General features: G+C 33.3%; 3 protein-coding genes and 1 long non-coding RNA gene across 12 annotated transcripts in view; 2 read left to right on the top strand and 2 right to left on the bottom strand.

Annotated features, from left to right (window-relative positions):
• Nucleotides 1-4,800: 4,800 nt before the first annotated feature.
• Nucleotides 4,801-20,524, top strand: LOC108966268 (glutamate receptor ionotropic, kainate 2). 6 transcript variants are annotated; one of them, XM_018929058.1, is made up of 15 exons: nucleotides 4,801-5,023; nucleotides 5,937-6,097; nucleotides 6,161-6,377; nucleotides 7,798-7,988; nucleotides 8,361-8,559; nucleotides 8,632-8,795; nucleotides 10,167-10,397; nucleotides 11,740-11,943; nucleotides 12,032-12,116; nucleotides 12,305-12,446; nucleotides 12,599-12,794; nucleotides 12,862-13,081; nucleotides 13,228-13,340; nucleotides 15,918-16,067; nucleotides 16,127-16,352. In XM_018929058.1, exons 1-15 carry the CDS (start codon nucleotides 4,885-4,887, stop codon nucleotides 16,271-16,273), a joined length of 2,559 nt encoding a protein of 852 aa, XP_018784603.1. In that variant the 5' UTR covers nucleotides 4,801-4,884; the 3' UTR covers nucleotides 16,274-16,352. The 6 variants fall into 6 exon arrangements, with proteins under 6 accessions (XP_018784603.1, XP_018784600.1, XP_018784605.1 ...); XM_018929055.1 differs by having other exon boundaries at nucleotides 12,170-12,446; XM_018929057.1 differs by lacking the exon at nucleotides 4,801-5,023 and adding an exon at nucleotides 5,177-5,240 and having other exon boundaries at nucleotides 12,170-12,446.
• LOC108966270 lies at nucleotides 6,817-7,768 on the top strand. The gene is made up of 2 exons (XR_001993174.1): nucleotides 6,817-7,446; nucleotides 7,513-7,768. It is a non-coding gene; the product is annotated as an uncharacterized LOC108966270 (long non-coding RNA).
• On the bottom strand, nucleotides 13,917-15,208 carry LOC108966269. Its single transcript, XM_018929062.1, has 2 exons — nucleotides 15,187-15,208; nucleotides 13,917-15,101 (listed from the first exon to the last, which is right to left on the bottom strand). Exon 2 carries the CDS (start codon nucleotides 15,096-15,098, stop codon nucleotides 14,415-14,417), a length of 684 nt encoding a protein of 227 aa, XP_018784607.1. The 5' UTR covers nucleotides 15,099-15,101; nucleotides 15,187-15,208; the 3' UTR covers nucleotides 13,917-14,414.
• LOC108966267 (leucine-rich repeat serine/threonine-protein kinase 1) overlaps nucleotides 16,381-20,786 on the bottom strand; it is a 43,553-nt gene continuing 39,147 nt past the window's right edge. For all 4 annotated transcript variants that reach the window (XM_018929051.1, XM_018929054.1, XM_018929052.1 and 1 more), the window contains 6 exons: nucleotides 18,354-18,510; nucleotides 17,975-18,293; nucleotides 17,640-17,916; nucleotides 17,336-17,578; nucleotides 16,836-17,268; nucleotides 16,381-16,704 (listed from right to left, as the gene is read on the bottom strand). In XM_018929051.1, coding sequence (XP_018784596.1) covers nucleotides 16,486-16,704; nucleotides 16,836-17,268; nucleotides 17,336-17,578; nucleotides 17,640-17,916; nucleotides 17,975-18,293; nucleotides 18,354-18,510 — 1,648 coding nt within the window. In that variant the 3' untranslated portion in view covers nucleotides 16,381-16,485. The remainder of the gene's footprint in view (nucleotides 16,705-16,835; nucleotides 17,269-17,335; nucleotides 17,579-17,639; nucleotides 17,917-17,974; nucleotides 18,294-18,353; nucleotides 18,511-20,786) is intronic.

The following is a 20,786-nucleotide window of genomic DNA, read 5'->3' as shown; positions in this document are numbered from 1 at the left end:
CAGTCGGTGTGCAATTTGTGGAGGGAGAGAGACTTCGTCAGCGAGTCCTGGCATTCACTCCGGTTGATGAGCATCTAACCACGATCTGCATGAAAACGAAATTCTTCAACATATCGCTTATTTACGATTATCCCTACGGAAGAGAAGTAGCATGTGACCAAAGACATCTTCTGTGAGCGCTTGGAGCGCACCTATGAGACCTACGACGTTGAAATCATGCTTGGCGACTTTAATGCCAACCAGAAGATCGTAATCCATGCATTATATATTTATATATTATATAATTCATACACAGACGGACATATTCGACAAAACGATTGAACGAAAGTCATTATACATATGTAGTATATAGGAGATGAGTGTATTATCGACCCGATTTAGCTATTTTTGCCAATGCTACATACATGAATATGAAAAATACTGATAAAATGTTTCCTGATAATTTAAAACAGTGTCATATGGCGTAGCCGTAGGCGTGGTTGCAGTCCGATTTCGCACTGTTACATAGGAATGACAGAATAATACCACAGACTTGGCGTAGGGGAACTCTGCCGCAGTTAAAAAGTTCAGTCAAATGTTAGATGTTTTACATTAAATATCTGCAAGAGAACATTCGATAATCAAGTGCAAAATTATATAGTTTCAACCTAAAATTCTACTTTGGATCCGCCCCTCTAACTTCACATATTTTCGTAATTGAACTATAATATATTCAATATTATTCGTACAGATATTTTGTTAAGATATGCATACATATTAATCCATATATATATACGGTATAAAGTCAACCGGAAGTTTAAAAATCTTATATTACGAATATTGGTTATAAGCGTAGTAGAATTAATACATATTATTAACAGAGAACAAATGATAATTTAGTATAATTAAGGTACCTCACAATCATTAATATATAAGTAGTAAAATCAACTATGTGGATGTTTTAAAATCATGATATTTGCTATATGGAGTCTAGGGCAACTTTCATCTGATTTTATCTGATTTAAGCACAAAGGTGCAGCGTTATAAGAAAACGTTCACTTAATTTTATTAAGTCAGCTGGAAGTTCGAATGTTCTAAAAAATATATATATGGGGGCTAAGGGAATTATTTATCCATTTCAACCCATTTTTGACACACAAGCATAATATTATCAGAAATTGATTCTCTCCGAGGAATATCTCACTGATTGGCCGATATTTTCGATGAAAAGTTGTCAATAGGAACTGGAGTTCACAAATTTGGGGTCTGGGATTTGAATAGTTTCGGTCTGATTTCGACAATTTTTGGGCGTAATGTGGCACATAATTGATTGCTTCATGATTTGTACACTTGGCAGCAATTTCGCTCTTTTATCGCACTATAATGTAGAAATGTTCAGATTATCTTACATAACGGGTTTCCACGTAAAAGTTACCGGTGCAACGCCCATCGTACAAATTTAACACCGATTCCTATAAAACCCACTTGTACCATCACGGTTGGAAAATTTAATGTCTCTGGCATAATTATAATCCGATTTTTTTCTTTTTCACACTGTCGGTATAAGTGAATAAAAAATTTATACAGAGCAGACCGAGGGACAGACACACACACAAAACCAGATTCATCCCTTTTTCAACAATGTTTTTAAAATTTAGTTCTTGCCTACAGACCTACATGCAAAATAAACCAATGCTTACACATATGTCTGTATGTTTACGAAAGCAAACCATGATACCCATGTTTTTCCCATAAATTGAACACCAGCATTTTGAAATCCTTTCAAATTGCTTTGATTATACAGTACAACAGCTAATCTAGGGGGTGAGAAATTCCAAATCAGAGTGATGGTACTAGGTCAATATAATAAAACCCTCAAAAGTTTTGGCGTACTAAATGGTCCAGATATACGAAAGCTGATTAAAAGTGACGCATTCAACAATATTTTGATTGACGCTGAATTGAATGCATGGCAGGCAATCAAAGAAGTAATAGAAGGCTTGTTGGGAAAGCATCGTTCTTTTTTTTTGGTTTTTTATACTCTCGCAACAAAGTTGCTAAAGAGAGTATTATAGTTTTGTTCACATAACGGTTGTTTGTAAGTCCTAAAACTAAAAGAGTCAGATATAGGGTTATATATACCAAAGTGATCAGGGTGACGAGTAGAGTTGAAATCCGGATGTTTGTCTGTCCGTCCGTCCGTCTGTCCGTGCAAGCTGTAACTTGAGTAAAAATTGAGATATCATGATGAAACTTGGTACACGTATTTCTTGGCTCCATAAGAAGGTTAAGTTCAAAGATGGGCAAAATCGGCCCACTGCCACTCCACAAAATGGCGGAAACCGAAAACCTATAAAGTGTCATAACTAAGCCATAAATAAAGATATTAAAATGAAATTTGGCACAAAGGATCGCATTAGGAAGGGGCATATTTGGACGTAATTTTTTTTAGAAAAGTGGGCGTGGCTCCGCCCCCTACTAACTTTTTTGTACATATATCGAAAACTACTATAGCTATGTCAACCAAACTGTATAGAGTCTGTCTCTTATACACATCTAGATGTGTAAGACAGGCCGGATAATAACCACGCCCACCTCCCATACAAAGGTTATGTTGAAAACCACTAAAAGTGCGTTAGCCGACTAACACAAAAGTCAGAAACGGAAGAAATGTCAGAAGGAAGCTGCATCCAGGCTTTTTTTTTAATTTAAAATGGGCGTGGCGTCGCCCACTTATGGACCAAAAACCATATCTCAAGAAGTACTCGGTATATAATATTTTCTTAACACCCTGATGACATGTACCAAATATGGGTGAAATCGGTTCACAACCACGCCTGAAATCTCGATTATCACTTTATCATGCGAGAGTATAAAATGTTCGGTGACACCCGAACTTAGCCCTTCCTTACTTGTTTTTTTCTTATACTGACCTAGTACCATCACCCTGACTTGGAATTTCTCACCCCCCAAACAATAATCCCAAAAATGTTCCACAGTGTTACAAGTTACAACATTTTTCCAAGTTTCAAGACCGAAACGTAATACTGTTTCAGCTCGATTCTTGAGCAAAAAATTGTGCAGCTATGTGACACAAAGTGGGTACATGATGATACATGTGGTGACATGATGCCGTTCTTCAATTCACAGTCACCCTTCTAGAAATCGGCCAAGTACTGCCAAATATAAGCGAATGGAAGAATAGAACGTCTGTAGTAAAAGCGTCGAATTTTAGTGCACCGTACTGCGCAACTTCGAATTTATTTTTAATGGAATGTTCTGTCTTACTGATGTTTTGTCACTGACGCAGCCAATTAGCGTGATTCTACAGAACGAATCAATCGACCTTACAAAAGCATCAAACGTCATAACAACATTGGTTGCAACACTTAACACACGAAGAATGCATGATCATCACCTTAAAAACTTGTTTTCAAATGCTACACAGAAGGCTGAAAATTAGATGTTGAAGTGAAAAAAACCCACAACATACGGTCGTCAGAGTCATCGAAACAATCACCTATCTCAACTTTTACAGTTTTTCTGCATACATTCCACTCATTGACACAGTCATGCAAGATTTAAAAACGCGGTTTTCCGATGAAGTTCTTGAAAGTTTCAATTTGAGTCAGCTGTTACCAAAATGTAACCAAAATTTGGAAGAAAACGATTTAACTGTAGTCATTCAATGCCTAGTTAGACGTTTTGGGAAAATCTTGCCCGGAAACAAAGAACTGCAAAGCACGATGCTCAAAGCTGAAGTAGCGCTTTTTGCTACGACAGCACGCATGCTTTTTGCCTTAGAAACCCTCAGCACCCTCAGATAAGAATATATGTACATATATCCGTATACCCTGCACTTTGCCAGCCACAAATGCTAGCGCTAAACGATCCTTTTCTTCTTTGCACCGAATCAAGACTTGGCTCATACCAACGATGCTCCAGAAAAGATTGAACGGCTTAGCACTCCTCAACATAAACTAGAACATTACTGTGGAACCAGAAGAAATAAATGAAAGATATAGTAAAATGAGCAAACACCGTATTGATTTTATGCTGTAAATGAAATGTTGAAATATGTATAAAAAATAAAATTATTGTTTAGAGTTAAACATTTCTCAAATCAATTACAAAATCATAAAGTTGTAAAACTTTTGAAATTAAAAAGACCATATTGCTTCCTCCCAACGTCAGAGACCTTTTAAAGCATTAATATCAAAGGATAAATGATTAGCGTGATCAGCTGAGTGAACTTAGCCTTGTCCGTCTAGACTGCGGTTTCCCAGTTTCTGAGATATCGATCTGATACGCCTATAGCACAAAGCTACCTGGAATTCCAAAATCGAATTTAAGAAGTTTTTCGAAAGACGCTCTGTCGTAAGCGCGTAATATTGAATGGGGACAATTTTAAAGGCGACAACAATAAAATTGGCAAATAAATATATATTCATATATTTTTTTTTAACAGAAATTCTCTTTATTTTTGAACACCACACGTATAGCTGCCATACAAATTGACCGATCGCACTCAAGATCTTCAGGAAGTTTGACGAAAACACTCACACTTACATTCGGTTAATTTCTATGAAACTACTTATGTAGTTAAATATGTGGTTCACGACTTTGAAAAGCTTTTTAAGATGGCATGAAGAAAAGCTCATCAGTTTGATATTCATCAGATTTATGAAGATTGCCCAGAGTAATAGAATATAAGATTGCGATATGATAAGTCATACATGAAACTAACAGAAAAACTTTTATTGTAATTATAAACAATTTTCATTTCGGTTTCTATCTTTCTTGGAGTCAACAAGACAAATTCAGAATCAGTCGCCACAAGTTCGCCATGTGTAGCTGATCGCTTTTTCGTATACATATAGTTTTAAAAGTGAAAATAAAGAAAAGATGTTTATAGAACGTAACATTTATTTACTTTTGGCATTTTTGAGTAAACATTTTTGGTTTTCCAAAGCGCAGTACGAAATATGGAGTAGAAAGGAATATGATAATGATAAATATAGTTTATCTAAAGCAATACAAATAGGTAAAGTTGAAATATATCACAATAACAATGACATAAAATCTATACTATTTTTAGACTATATAGAGAGCGTAAATATTTGTACAATAGGTTGTGTTTAGTTATTAAGTTGAATTATCTTTTATATTACATTCGTATATGCACATTTCTCTAAATTTGAGATTGGCAGTCATGTTCAGGACTTCGTTCCATATTTTTTTTTTAAATCCTAATTTTTATCGTAAGTATTATAATAAGAAAAACGAGAATAACAAATCTTCAAAGGAAGATTTTCCCTACATACAGTGCACTCAGGCGCATGAAATGTACATAGCGCACCATTAATACTCGCTCTGGTGAATAATTTATTTTTATACTCATGTTGCATGTTGCCAAAGAATATAATAGATTTGTTCAGCTAACGGTTGTTTGTAACACCAAAAACTAATCGAGAGAGAAATAAAATGTAAAGATTTTAGAACTTCCGATTGACTTTATATCACATACATATATCGGCCAATATGTGAGTTATCTCAATAAATTTGATTGGATAGAATCGGATGGATTTTCAAACATCCAGTTCAGTTTAATCCATATGCAATGGTGATGGTATGTGAGATATCTTTATGAAAACCTTTAATAATTTGTGTTAATATCGTACCGCAACGGAACGCCGTTCTAAGATTTTTGCAACAATGGAAGATATTTCCGTGACTTAAATCCTTGCAAGTTGTAAGGGTATAAAATGTTCAATTATAGCCGAGCTTAGGTCTTCCTTACTAGCTTATATTAACTACTCTGTAGGATGACCAATTAAAAGTTAAATATCACGAACTTAGGCATTTGCTTAATGTTAATGTTTATGTTTCCTTTTAATTTTCGCATTAGTTAGATAATATGTTTATAAATAATTTATATTTTTTTTTTTTTTTATTAGGTTTAGTTACTGATCAGTATAGTACAGAAATGGGCCTCATTTTTGAGCATGCAATTGAAGCAGCCAATGCCGAAATAAAAATACCTCTTGAAGTTATAAAAGAGGAGGTGAATTATGGAGATTCCTTTCAAGCTTATAGCATATTATGCAAACTATTACAGGTAAACTTAAAACGTTGAATCATTCTTTTTATACTCGTTTACTGAAGTGTTATTTTATTCCAGAATGGTGTTGGTGGAATTTTTGGTCCCTCTTCTAAACACACTGCTAGACACTTGACCACAATTTGCGATGCAAAGGATGTGCCCTATTTCTTTTCAGAAATGAATGAAAATCCAGAAGCTTTTAACTTATATCCCCATTCTATGGACTTTTCAAAAGCTTTATATTTTTTGCTCGATGCTTACAAGTGGTCGCGTTTTATTTTTTTATATGAGTCTGGTAAATCAAATTCCGTAACAAAATTATTATGTCCAAAGTGTAAAAGTAGACTCTTACAGGAGTTTTCCATAACATCCAAAACCTGTTTCAAGTAAATGCCAATAACTTAGTCAAGAACTGAGAAGATATAGAAAGTCATATAACGAACGGCAGGGATACACTCAAAATACCGAAGCTCAAAATGCAGACACATCAAAATATTGACAAAATTTAAATATGCAGCTAATTCAAAATTTCGACAAATGAAAAAGCCAACAAACCAAAATGCCGACATGTGAAAAATATTTTACGGGTGTATAATGTAATGCCGACAATCAAAATCTCAAATTTTAGAATCCCGACAGTCAAAATACCGACAAAAAAACTTTATTTAATGGGATACACTTAAAATACCGAAGTTCAAAATTTAAATATGCAGCTAAATCAAAATACCGACAAATCAAAACACTGACAAATCAAAACACCGACAAACCAAAATGCCGACATGTGAAAAATATTTTATCTTGTCTGCCCTTATTTCTATCGAAGAACAGAAAGAGAATTCACTGACTAAGAGTTATGATCCGACAAATCGGTATTGTGATTGTCGGGATTCTAAAATTCGAGATTTTGATTGTCGGCATTTCATTATACACAACGGATCAACACCTGGACGTGATCAGCCCTGGTCTGACCAAGACCTGGGCGTTCTTAGTTCTTTCGCGTTGAACTCCTTTTAGCTTTGGCAGCCTTCGGTCGCGTGTTAAAAAAATAACCCTGGTCGGACCAACACCAGGACGTGATCAGTTCTTTCGCCTTTAACTTCTTAGAAGTCTTCAGCCATAGAACTTGATTTTGCAAATATTTTTCAAAAATTTTTTTAAGAAGTCTGTATGATTTGTCGGTGTTTTGATTTGTCGGTATTTTGATTTAGCTGCATATTTAAATTTTGTCGATATTTTGATGTGTCATTTTGAATTTCGACATTTTAAGTGTATCCCCCACCTTTTCTTGATTTGTCGGTATTTTGACTGTCGAAATTGCAAATTTCGAGTTTTTATTGTCGGCATTACGTTATACACCCCGAACGGTAATTGCTCATTAAAATATACAATTAATTTAATTGAACATACGAGTTATAAATTTATCTAAATAGGAGAGACGCGGATACCGTGCTTTAGGAGAAATTGCCACATAGATTTTGGAAATTGCGGAGGTATAAAATGTCCGAGCTAATCCGAACTTTGCCTTTTCTTACTTCTGTAAATAATTTTTTACTTAGAAAGCCTTTAGTCTTATTAGGCACCTAATATTGAATATTAAAACTCTCTGAGAGACCATGAAGCTTTATTTCATACCTATATTAATGAATGGTATATAAAAAAATAAAATAACAGAAGTTTATAAATATATATATTTTTTTTTTTTTGACGCTGTGAAGTTGAGTATCTTAATATACTAAATGGACTCCTAGCATATTATGGCAATAATAGCCCCACAATAACGGTTTTACGTTATGACATGGAGATGAACAACAATTATAAGTCTGTTTTGAGACGGGTGAAAAAATTAGGGGATAATCACATTGTCGTTTCTGGCTCTTCTGACACAATGCCAGAATTTCTAAAACAGGTATGTATATTGTGTATGGATATTGTGTGATATGAAACTTACTCTATACGTTCTGTCCATGTAAAAAACAATTACACCAAAAAGAATTTTTATATTTACTTTTAAATACAAAAGTTAAATTGGTTTTAAGTACAAAATATATTTCGATAAAAGGTCCATGTAAACATGTCACATTTTTTGATTGCTAACTTAAGAAATTTATACAACTACTCGCTTATGAATTGTGCATAAATCACAATTTATAGAATAATACTCCACTAAAAATTAAAATTTTTCTTTTTTTTAATATTTTACAAACAAAAGCATATTTTGTAGGGCAACCTTTAAAATTTTCTCATATTATATAAGTACCTATATAATTCAAAATTTTAGGCTCAGCAGGTTGGCATTATGAATGAGGACTATAAGTACATTATCGCAAATTTAGATTTCCACGCGTTTGATCTTGAAGAATATAAATACACAGAAGCGAACATAACAAGCTTTAGATTGTTTTCCCCGGAACAGAAAGCGATTCAGGAAATTATGGAGAAGATGGGCCAAAAATCTTCGTTAGAAGATTTAAGAAATGGTAAGTTGCTAATGAGTTTTTTTTAATATTGCATAACTCATATTATAATACATTATACTTTTTTTATTATAGGATCTTGTCCTATAACTGTTTCCATGGCTTTAACATATGACGCGGTTCAACTATTTGCGGAAACTACAAAACATCTTACAGTACGAAATGTACCTTTGAATTGTAGTGATCGCAGTGAAAGTGTTCTGGACGATGGTTCTTCATTTAAAAATTACATGAGAACGGTATTTGTCTAAAATGTTATCCTATTTTTGTATTTGTTTGTCCTATGTTATAACGAAAATATATTTTTGTTCCGGGTTGTCAGGCGTCTTTCTTTCAGTGTTACCCTTTCGGTTTACACGAGACAGTGTAGGCGTTCTATAGAGAAGATTGAGGAAATGTCGCCTGTCAAACTGTTCCTATTTTCGAGCAAATTACTTACAGCTTCTTTATCAAGGCTCTTTATTTATTTATTTATTCTACGCTTTACGGTTCGGGAGAAGGAATTCAATCATAATTTTTACTATTACACATTTACATATGTATATATAATATGAACTTTTTTAAATTTTGCTCGAAAAATCTATTTGTATATATAACCGTGTTAGTTACGCTATTTATAATTCAAGAAAGGCTGAACATCGGTGGCTGAAAATTGGTGCGGAGGTACTGTAGAACCAGGCAACAAACATAGGATACTTTTTATCTCTTTATGCTAAAAGTGAATAATATAGAGAAGTTTCAGAAAATTATATTTCAAATCATAATTCATGTAAGAATCATTTGAAAATTTTATTACTTTCAAAAAAAATAATAATAATAAGAACAAGTAAGGAAGGGCTAAGTTCGGGTGCATTGAGATAACTCACATATTGACCAATATCTGCTGTACAAAGTCACCCCGAATTTCGAAAATCTTTATATTAAGTATATGGGGGCTAAGGGAAGCATTGGTCAGATTAAACCAATTTTTGACTTACAGACATACCGTTATAACGGAAGGATTATCCCTTACATCAGTTATATATATCACGCATTGACAGACATTTTCGACCAAGAGTCAAGTTTAGGTACCGGGGTCGAAATACTCGGTACCTAGGGGCTTGAACAGTTTTTATTGGATTTAAACAATTTTTGGTCATAAGGTGGCACACTCTAAAGACATATTTTGGGCGGAGCCACGCCCACTTTTTCAAAAAAAGTTCCACCGGTGCTCCTTGCTGCTGCCAACCCCTGTACCTGATTTCCCTGGTGCGGAGCCAAAATTCGACAATATTTTTCTCCCAAAAAGAAATTCTTTATTAACACCAAAATGCTATATCTAATAGTTCCTCAGTTGCCAAATTTGTATACGTATCGTTTAAAGGTAGGAGTTGACTAGAAATCGTATAGATGATATTCGTAATACTATCTATGTATGAGCCACAGTAAAGCTTCGACGGGTCCGCTAGTCAATAATAAATACGAAATGACTAAACTTGATTGAATTGTTCATTATAATGTTATTGCCTACACAATTATGTGAAGTCTCAAATATTATATAAGAATCAACACTAGCTCTTCATAATTCAATGCCTCTAACCCAAATTTTTTTTTTATATTCTTTGCCAAAGCTAAAGCTTCAGAAAAGAACGTTAACTGGACCGATATACTTTGATGGGAATGTACGGAAGGGTTTTACTTTAGATATAATTGAATTACAACCATCTGGAATTATAAAAATTGGAACATGGGACGACATTTCAAACCTAACCATGCAGCGTGTGGCGCAAACAAATTCTGTAATCGACAATGTCGACAATTCGCTGGCCAATAAAACATTTGTTGTATTATTGAATGTCCCGGTAAATATACATACCTTCAGTGTACCCAAAACGTTAAAAATAAGGACAACAAAATAAGTACAACATTGTCTACAAAACGAACTAATTAGTTTAATCATAGTTTAAACCTAAACTATGAGTGAACTCTAAATTATGCTAATAAGAATATGTAGATAATTTGAATTATTTATTTCATTTTACTTCAAATATTTAATTAGGGTAGTAAGATGTAAGTTGGATATTTATCTTTTTTTTCACTTAAAAGTTAATGAGTTTATGTTTATTATGCCATAGCATAGGTATTATAGTGCGATTTGAGTTATGTCGAATTGTTATATGTACATATGGATTTAAATTAAGGGAAGGGAATGTATAATGCCCAACACTTTAGATCATGACAAAGATATTGTTATTGTTTTGTCGATTTTCTCATCGGAGGCTTCAGTTAACAATGATGAAACTATTCCAAAATGATTTAAATGAGTAAAAATTGAGGGGTCTGAGATCGGTCTCGAGGCAGAGACGTTATAAGATGGTTTATTTTTTTTTTTTTTTTTTTTTTTGTAGATTAAAGAAATTTCTGTGTCAGTTCTTGAGATATCCAAGCGAAATTGTATACATGGGTGCATTTTGATATTCACATCGAACAACTACATATACCACATGTCCCACACAACTGAATAATGAAGTTTTTTTTCCAATTGCTGGCCTTTAAATAAAAAGTTAAAAGTATGTAATTCTACAGAACTGTTTCTAATAAATGCTTAACAATGACTGTGAAAATAAAGAAAATCGGACAACTATAACATGATCAAATTGAAAGGTGAATTTTGTTCATTAGCTCCTTCAAAGTAGTCCCCTCCCGCTGCAATACAGTAATGCCAACGAATTTTCCAGCCATCATAGCACTTGGAAAAATCTTTCATCGTGATGGCCATCATGTACTCTTCGATTCAGCTTTTAAATTCTCAATTGAGACAAAACGGTGCCCTCGGAGTGGTCATGTGGATTTGCTGAATAGCCAGAAGGTACACGAAGGTAAATCAGGCAAATTCGGTGGTTGCGGCACGATATTAGTTGAAAATGTGACAAAATGATCACGAATAACCAATGCGGAGTGAGATGGTGCATTATCCCACTTCTTTGTTCAATAAATTCAGACATAGTAAAAATAGAAGAATTTTGTGAAAATTTACCGATTCGAAAAACACGCGAATTATTAAAAATAAATATCTTCACAATAGTACATATATAGTATTTATAATACGAATGAGGAAATGACGTTCTAATACATCATTAACATTAATTATTTGTAGCATACACAATATATGAACGACCATATTTATTTTTCAAAATAAATTAGAACAAACCCTATGCTAGCTTAGTAGAAAGCTATGAAAAACTAGAAGGAAATAGCCAATATGAAGGTTATGGCGTTGATCTTATAAAAGAGTTAGCACAGAAGCTTGGCTTTAATTTCATTTTAAAAGATGGAGGTAACGATTACGGATCTTATAATACTACCACAAATACGACTTCTGGAATGTTAAAAGAAATTATTAAAGGGGTAAGTATAAACAAATATATAGATATATTCTTTAAACATGTATACATAATGTTTATATTAACTAAAGTTTTACATTTGTTATTCCTAGAGAGCAGATTTAGCCATAACAGATTTGACAATAACAGCAGCACGTCAACAGGTGGTCGATTTCTCCATACCCTTCATGAACTTAGGTAAAGTTATAGCACTAACGAACAAAAATCGATAATAATAGTACTATCATTAGGTATAGCAATTATACATGTAGAGCCACAAAAAGACACACAAGCATTCTTTACATTTATGGATCCGTTTTCACAAGGAGTTTGGTGGCTTTTGGGACTTTCTTTTCTTTTTGTTTCATTCAGTTTTTTTATATTAGGACGTCTTTCGCCTTCAGAATGGGATAATCCTCATCCCTGCATTGAAGAACCATCAGAATTAGTAAATCAGTTTACTATAGGAAATTCTTTATGGTTTACTACTGGTGCTCTACTGCAACAAGGTTCCGAAATGGAACCAAAGTAAGTAAAATACAGAATTCTATTTTAAGTTAAAATGGCTAAATTCCTTAATTAGCATTAACTTACTTCATTACTGCACTAAATTACATAATTATAAGATAAGGGAACCTAACGTGAAATAAATTGAAAATATTTTTTTTTTTACTTTTTAGAGCCATTTCCACACGCACCGTGGCTTCTATTTGGTGGTTTTTCACTTTGCTTATGGTTTCATCTTACACTGCAAATTTAGCCGCTTTTTTAACTATTGAAGAGCCAACTAGTATTATTAACTCCATAGACGATCTCGTTGCCGAAAAAGTAGCATACGGTGCAAAAAAGATCGGTTCGACGAGAGAATTTTTCGAGGTAATTATCATATAATGTTAAAAAATATGAGGTACTACTTGAAGAATACCAATTCATTTTATTCTAGAAATCAGGGGATCCTCGTTATATTAAAATGAACGAATTCATGAATGCTAATCCTAAATATTTGACAGATTCTAACACGGAAGGTGTCAATCGCGTAGATAAAGGATATGCATTCTTGATGGAATCCACTTCAATTGAATATCATACAATGCGCATGTGCAATTTGAGTAAAATTGGTAATGCATTGGATGAAAAAGGATATGGTATAGCAATGAGAAAAAGTAAGAAAATGTGGAAATAATATGAATATAATAAATAATATTTCGTCTAATCAAAAGTTTTGACTATTTAATAATAGTGTAACAATCAGCCATCTTTAATAACTAAATAATCTATAACAAAGCTCACAATGCTTATGTAATTATAGACTGGCCTTACCGCGACAAATTCAATAATGCACTGCTTCAATTGCAAGAACAGGGCACATTAGAGAAGATGAAGAATAAATGGTGGAATGAAGTAGGTGCCGGTATTTGCTCTGTGAGTATGAATCAATTTCTTATCATAATGACAAAAGTATTCTATGTATGTAGGTATCATTCTCCTAACTTAAGCATACCATATCTTTAACATCGTATATCGATATATGAATATTTTTTACTATGTATATAAGATTTCTTTAATATCTTCTCAACCTATTGACACTTTTTATTTCATTTCAACCCTAATTTAATATAATAATAAAATTATTAACAGTGATTTTTAATATTAGAAACAGGGAAAAGAAAGCAAGTAATATTTTCAAAATCTTTGTTTTTTTTTTTTTAAACTTAATCAAATATAGTCACTTTAATTCTCATCGCTTTCTGATTTTTCACTATGAAATTATATAATACTAGCAGTGGAGCCATTAAATATATATTAGAGATAAAGGGTAAGGGTATAATAATAGAAATGAGACAAAATGATAACTAAATTTGATTGCTTGGCTGAGATCAACAATTTTTAAAAATTACTACATGTAATGAAGTTTCAACACCTTAAAATATGCATATTGAAATGCAACAACAAATGTTAAAATATATTTCACCGTAACAAAAATAAATAATTCTTAATTCTAACAATTTAAAAAAATAAAATACATAGTATTAATCTAGGATATTTTGTAATACGAGTGCGCATAAAAGTCCATGCAGGAAACTTTGTTATTTTGAATTTGTTGTCCCGTTGTTGGATTAATGACTGGAATATTAAAATGATATCCAGATTCTCCTTTACTGAAAATTAATGGGTACTAGAAAGCATCATATAATCTATGAGTACCGGCTACACGTTTTAGCGTATTGTCATGTGCCCGTAGTACCACGTCTCGTGGAGAGCTCGGGTCACCAGTAACCAAAACAGCAACTTCATTGACCATCGGCGCATTATAACGCCTTTCATGTTCGCCTCGTGGAGTTCGATCAGCAACTTTGTAGTTGTCTGAAGGCCAGTTGTCTGTCGCACTTTTAAAGATTTTTACCAAGACATTGTGACTGTGTAATATTCGTTGAATTTTCAATACCGTTTCTCTTTCTACTCCTTAAATATATTGGCAACGACGATTTACTTCACCTATAAAGTATACCTGCAGAAATTTATTCTGATCATCATCTTCTGGAAATAGTGATCCAATTTGATGACATATCTGTCCTTGTACAGAAAAGTTGGTGAAAACCCGGACATTCTTATCACTTTATCAACTCCAAAGGATGTCATTTGAAAGCAAGAGTTATACTTTCTCATTTTGCTTATAAATTTCTTTGACTCATCTGTATCATTTAATAGTAACGTTTTCAAAGGCTCTTTTGGTTCACCAAGTAATGGAAGTGAAACTTTACCACCGGAGCAGCACATTCCAGCAGTTTCATCTTTCCATTTAAAAGCATCGCAGTACTGACATTTTTTATTCATTGAGCCAATAACAATCAAGGCATGATTATGATATTCAATTGAAGGATCATATTGAAACCCAGTACCATTAAATACAGCCCAATCATTACGCATGAAATTTCGGCGGCGCGTCTGCGATTGTTCTGGTGTTTCTATCGCTCTTCTAGTGTTCTGCAGTACAACTTGTATTTCTAAACGATTCCGTGCCTGAAGAGGCGTTTCAGCTGTTCTCAAAACTCTTTGTCGCTCTGCTTGTTGTTGGCTTCTCAGCTCTGCGTGAGCCGAAGTTTCTTGATTTCGTTCAATTTTCGCGGCACGGGCCCGCAATGAAATTTTGTATATACCAGATTTCCGCTTCCGAGGCATTTTCTAAGAAAACCATATTAATAATTAACATCAGCGAGTAAAATCTAAAATAATAACTTGACTGCTAACCACAAAAATTATGGATTACCTAAAAAATTTTAATAGTTTTATACTGCATGTAACGACAGAAGAAAATAACAATAAAAATAGAAAAATTACAGTTCAAACTATAATATGTATATTCAATTGAATTATACATTGTCGTCACCACCGGTAATATAGTGGGACGGTATTACAGTATTCATTGTTGAAACTTCAGTTTTGCATTTATAATATTAGTATGAGTATGATTTGGATATACCATATTTCCGCTGCCAAGACATTTTCTTAACATAGCAGAGTTAACATCAGCGAGTAAGATCTAAAATAATAAACTGACAGCTAACCACAAAAATTACTGATTACCTCAAAAATTTGAATAGTTTTATACTGCATCTAACGACAGAAGAAAATAACAATAAATAGAAAAAAAGTAAAAACAGTTGAAACTATGTAAATTCAATTGAATTAGATATTATCGTCACCGCCGGTAATGCAGTGGGACGGTATTACAGTATTCTTGTTTGAAATTTCATTACTGTAGTGGCGTTGAAGTAGCTCAATTTTACGATTTTTTTACAAACAATTTTTTTTTTCTTTCATAATTTTTTTTTATATAAAGTACCCTATTTTACTTCTAATACCTTCAGGAGTATATGTACAAAGTTTCATGATGATCTGTTGAGTAGTTTTTGCGTGAAAGTGTAACAAACAAACTTACATTCGCATTTATAATATTAGTATGATTATAATTGTTATGTTGGTTACGTTTTTATTTAGTCCGGTAAGCAACGTAGTGAAGACACCGAGCTAAAAATGGAGAATTTATCAGGTATTTACATAGTATTGGGTGTAGGAAGTGCCCTGGCATTTGTTTATGGAATAGTTATTTGGTTTTATTATATTCACACAAAGGCGAGACATTATCAGGTAAGTTCAATAAAATAACATAAAATACAATAATTTTTAAGATTTTGTGATCGTTTCAGTTGTCCATAAGAGAAGTATTTGTAGAAGAATTAAAATTTGCGCTGGATTTTAATAGCTATACGCGAGTTCTTAAAAATACTGCTTCAATGTATTCTCGCGGGTCCAATTCTATTCCATCTGTATCATCTACCCGAGACCATAAATAACTAAAGGATTAATTTTTTTATAATAATTTATATTTTAATGAATAAATTAAACAATAACTAAACTAAAATAAATAACTAAAAACGTAAATAATTTTCTAAATATTACATCTTTGTATTACAATGTGTATACAGGATGAGTATAAATAAAATATATATAGTAAAGATATTTGAGTTTTTGTGGAATTATATAAGTATGTTGACTAAGTTTTTAACTATGCCCAGTTGTTAGTTCTCCACAACATAACATGAATATGGTTATCAATATCCCGAAATGACGAACGTACTTCACTCCCTTGTTCATAAATTGTAGGCTTGATTCCTTCCTGAGAGTTGTCTATATCCATAAATCGTGCGATCAAAGAACGATAGCGCCGACCAATAGTTGCTATTAATGGGAAATTTGGATGAGGCACAGTAATAATACTTTTTATCTGCAATAAATAAATAAATATATATGCATAAAAATGTCTGTAATATACTAAATCAGAATATATGTTTATATATGATATATTGAAATCTTTATTTATTTTCAATTAATTAATTGATTGTTAATTTCAACTACCTCGTTTTCATATGGACGAAAAACGGTAATCGGCCTCAGCGTATTCAATTCGGTGATTATGAGACAACCCCACGTTGTACCGATATACAATTCATTACTATGGGAAGCCAATGCTGATATCTGACATTTAACCAAACTTAAATGCTCATCGATAGCTATGCTCTTCAAAGATTCCGAGCAAGGCAAGAGTTTAGAGCAATCTAGTTTATTTTCGATTCGTTTATTATATACATTCCATTGATATACAATAAAACCTGGATAAAGACAAGAAAACACAAAGTCATCTGTTGCGAACATACGTGCGACTTTTACATCTTCAATAATATTAGGTTCATCACTATGGCATAATGACTGATGCCCACAAACTCCGCTCTTGTTCAGCGGGAATACATTAATTTTACCGGCTATTTCACCACACCAAAGTTCATATTCACTGAAAATTAAGAAGACAATACTAATTAGTGTCGTCTTGGTATGCTTGCATTTCGACTATAACTTACTTATCAATAATCACGGAACATGCACTATGTAATATAAGACCGGAACAAATTTCAGTAAGTACGAATGTACCTTCAGCAAATGCACAATTTGTTGGTATTTTCGTAGAGTCTACTAAAAAAACGCGACCATTGTGTAAACCAATAGCAACACGTTCAATGTTACGAAGATATACTAGGCTTATAACTGGAGACTTAATAACTGGATCCAACATGTAAGTAAAAGTGTGCTCATAGCTTTTGATACTAGAAAAAAATAAATTTATTTTATTAGGTGGATGTGGGTCTAGTATCATGTAAAACATACCTGTAGGAATGTATATTTCCTATCGTATCACCGATCCAAACACAATCTTCAATAATACAACAACAAATCATATTAATTTTATGCTGACGTGAATTGGAACGTGAACGACTACTTTTTGAGCTATTGCTGAAATCTGAACGAGGGGAATTATCCATTTGGATACGATCCACGCAAAATATAGTACTGCCCTGTAAGAAATTACCAGATGGCAAAACATCTACAATGTCGATGCGTGAATTGTAGGAAGGAAGCCAAATCTCAAAACCTGTTGTTCCATCTGTGTCAAAGCGAAAACTTCAGAATACGATTATGAATAATTTTAAAGAATTACAAACCCTCATTTGTTGCAAAAACATTAAAAATACCGCAAACCACCTTTTCGTTGTGAGGTAGAGATATTGTATCCAACAAGTGTATACACTCAGGAGCACTAAGTATTGATACAATTTGACTAGCTGATGGACGTCTTTTTGGCAATTCATCCCAACAGAGAACCATAAGATCAAGACAATACGTGGGAAATTGCGTTTCTCGCTGAGTAAGAGGTGGACGACTACCTTCCAGTATGCATTCCTTTATAGACTCGTAGCCTTCAAAAGGTTGACGTAAGCTAATAATCTCGTAAATAAACATTCCAAATGAAAAGCAGTCGACCTGCAGAAAAATTTAACAATTTTGAACTGTTTTCATAATATGATTGTATACAAACTCCACCTTTTCAGTATACTCCTCTTCACCATTGTAACGTATAATTTCAGGTGCCATAAAACCCTCAGTACCACCGAAACCCTTCGATCCATTTGGAGCTGTTTGACGGCTTATACCATAGTCAGCAATCTTTATATGAACAGTATTCCGCGGTGTGTCTTCACTATTAATAAAAAAAAAAAATGTTATCTTCGGTTTCACAGAAGTTAGTACTTCACATATAGAGAACTTTCCACAAAAAAACGTGATTTTGATCGTTCAGTAAGCATGATAGCTATATGATATAGTATATATAATATATATTCTTAAGATATTGTAGCGCCGCTTTAGAAAATAATCTATGGCAAAGTTCGAGAAGATATCTTTAAAAAACAAAAACGCTTTTCATACAAGGGCTTCATTTTGATAGTTCCGTGACAGCTATGCTATAGTGATCCGATATCGGCGGTTCCGACAAATGAATCAATTATTTGGGGGGAAAAGCTCGTGAGTAAAATTTTAGCGTTTGTACAGGCAGATAGACATACGGACATGGCAAAATTCACACAACTTATCACGTTGATCATATGTATATACAGCTATGGACATATAAATCATACATTTTTTTGTGCCACATTGTTTTTAATGTACGTACAAGAAGTTTGAGGGTTTTCTGCCCGAAACCTTAATATTTTTAAAGCAGCGTTAGCGTCTTCTGAGTTAACTTAGGATTATTTTCTTGCCAGTGAGGACGATGGACAAGTATTCTGTCATCTGGTCTAATCGCATTAATTAAAAAATTAGAATTTATTTTTAATTTTTTTTCCAAACGAACAATATGTCGTGAATATTGTGTATAAATAGTTAATTAGAGTCAATTGTAGTCAAACTAACGGAGTTACAGCGTTTTACACGACCGGCAGTGATATTTTTATACTCTCGCAACAAAGTTGCTAAAGAGAGTATTATAGTTTTGTTCACATAACGGTTGTTTGTAAGTCCTAAAACTAAAAGAGTCAGATATAGGGTTATATATACCAAAGTGATCAGGGTGACGAGTAGATTTGAAATCCGGATGTCTGTCTGTCCGTCCGTCCGTCTGTCCGTGCAAGCTGTAACTTGAGTAAAAATTGAGATATCATGATGAAACTTGTTACACGTATTTCTTGACTCCACAAGAAGGTTAAGTTCGAAGATGGGCAAATTGGCCCACTGCCACGCCCAAAAATGGCGGAAACCGAAAACCTATAAAATGTCATAACTAAGACGTAAATAAAGATATTAAAATGAAATTTGGCACAAAGGATCGCACTAGGGAGGGGCATATTTGGACGTAATTTTTTTTAGAAAAGTGGGCGTGGCCCCGGCCCCTACTAACTTTTTTGTACATATCTCGAAAACTACTATAGCTATGTCAACCAAACTGTATAGAGTCGTTTCTTTTAGGCATTTCCATATACAGTTCAAAAATGGAAGAAGTCGGACAATAACCACGCCCACCTCCCATACAAAGGTTATGTTGAAAATCACTAAAAGTRCGTTAACCYACTAACATAAAACGTCAGAAACACTAAATTTTACGGAAGAAATGTCAGAAGGAAGCTGCATCTAGGTTTTTTTAAAAATTTAAAATGGGCGTGGCGTCGCCCACTTATGGACCAAAAACCATATCTCAGGAAGTACTCDACCGATTTCAATGAAATTCGGTATATAATATTTTCTTAACACCGTGATGACATGTGCCAAATATGGGTGAAATCGGTTCACAACCACGCCTGAAATCTCGATTATCACTTTATCATGCGAGAGTATAAAATGTTCGGTGACACCCGAACTTAGCCCTTCCTTACTTGTTATTTTTAAGTTCGTGAACATCAGAACTCAAAATCTAATGAACCGACCCTTTTGAAAATTTGAACATTACTTCTTTACATAAATCAACAGATAATCAGTTTTCTTCCATTTTTTCTATTTTTTATTAACAAATTAACCGCGATTTTTTGAGCTAAAATCGCGCATTTTACTCCAAATGCTGCAAAAAAATAAAAAATTAACTCTTTCTGATTACCTCGAGAAATACATCACCTTTAAAATGCATATCCATTTTTATGTTTCAGATGATCCGGTAACGAGTTATAATGTTCCACTTTTTTTCAAGGCGCTTCTGGAGATTCACCGTCACTTATTTATTAATATCTTTCATTGAAAAATTTTTCTAATATGCTTTAAAAGTTGTACAATAACAAGTCATTAAATTTAATAAAATTATATAACTCATGTCGCTGCAAAAAACACAAATATATCCTTTTTTTCATTTAAAACATTAACCATCCACCACCATGGGGATTCGCCACACATGATTTAATTATGTTGGATAGTTTATACGAGAATTTTGCATTAGTTTAGCAATTTCGATCACTTTTTGCTTTTTTATATAGATATTCCAAATTATTCGCTATC

This window comes from Bactrocera latifrons, unplaced genomic scaffold, assembly GCF_001853355.1.
Source record: "Bactrocera latifrons isolate USDA-ARS-PBARC rearing strain unplaced genomic scaffold, ASM185335v1 scaffold_158, whole genome shotgun sequence".
Lineage (NCBI taxonomy): Eukaryota > Metazoa > Arthropoda > Insecta > Diptera > Tephritidae > Bactrocera > Bactrocera latifrons.
The sequence above is the reverse complement of the archived record's forward strand: the minus strand, read 5'-3'. Positions and strand labels throughout refer to the sequence as shown.

What these genes read in the sequence shown, in the direction of transcription:
- LOC108966269 (XM_018929062.1), bottom strand. Translation starts at nt 15,098, where the DNA reads ATGCCTCGGAAGCGGAAATCTGGTATATACAAAATTTCATTGCGGGCC.
- LOC108966268 (XM_018929055.1), top strand. Translation starts at nt 4,885, where the DNA reads ATGTTTATAGAACGTAACATTTATTTACTTTTGGCATTTTTGAGTAAA. An exon ending in CGACGAGAGAATTTTTCGAG is followed by an intron (nt 12,795 to 12,861) that starts GTAATTATCATA and finishes ATTTTATTCTAG; the next exon opens with AAATCAGGGGATCCTCGTTA. An exon ending in TAGGTGCCGGTATTTGCTCT is followed by an intron (nt 13,341 to 15,917) that starts GTGAGTATGAAT and finishes GTTTTTATTTAG; the next exon opens with TCCGGTAAGCAACGTAGTGA.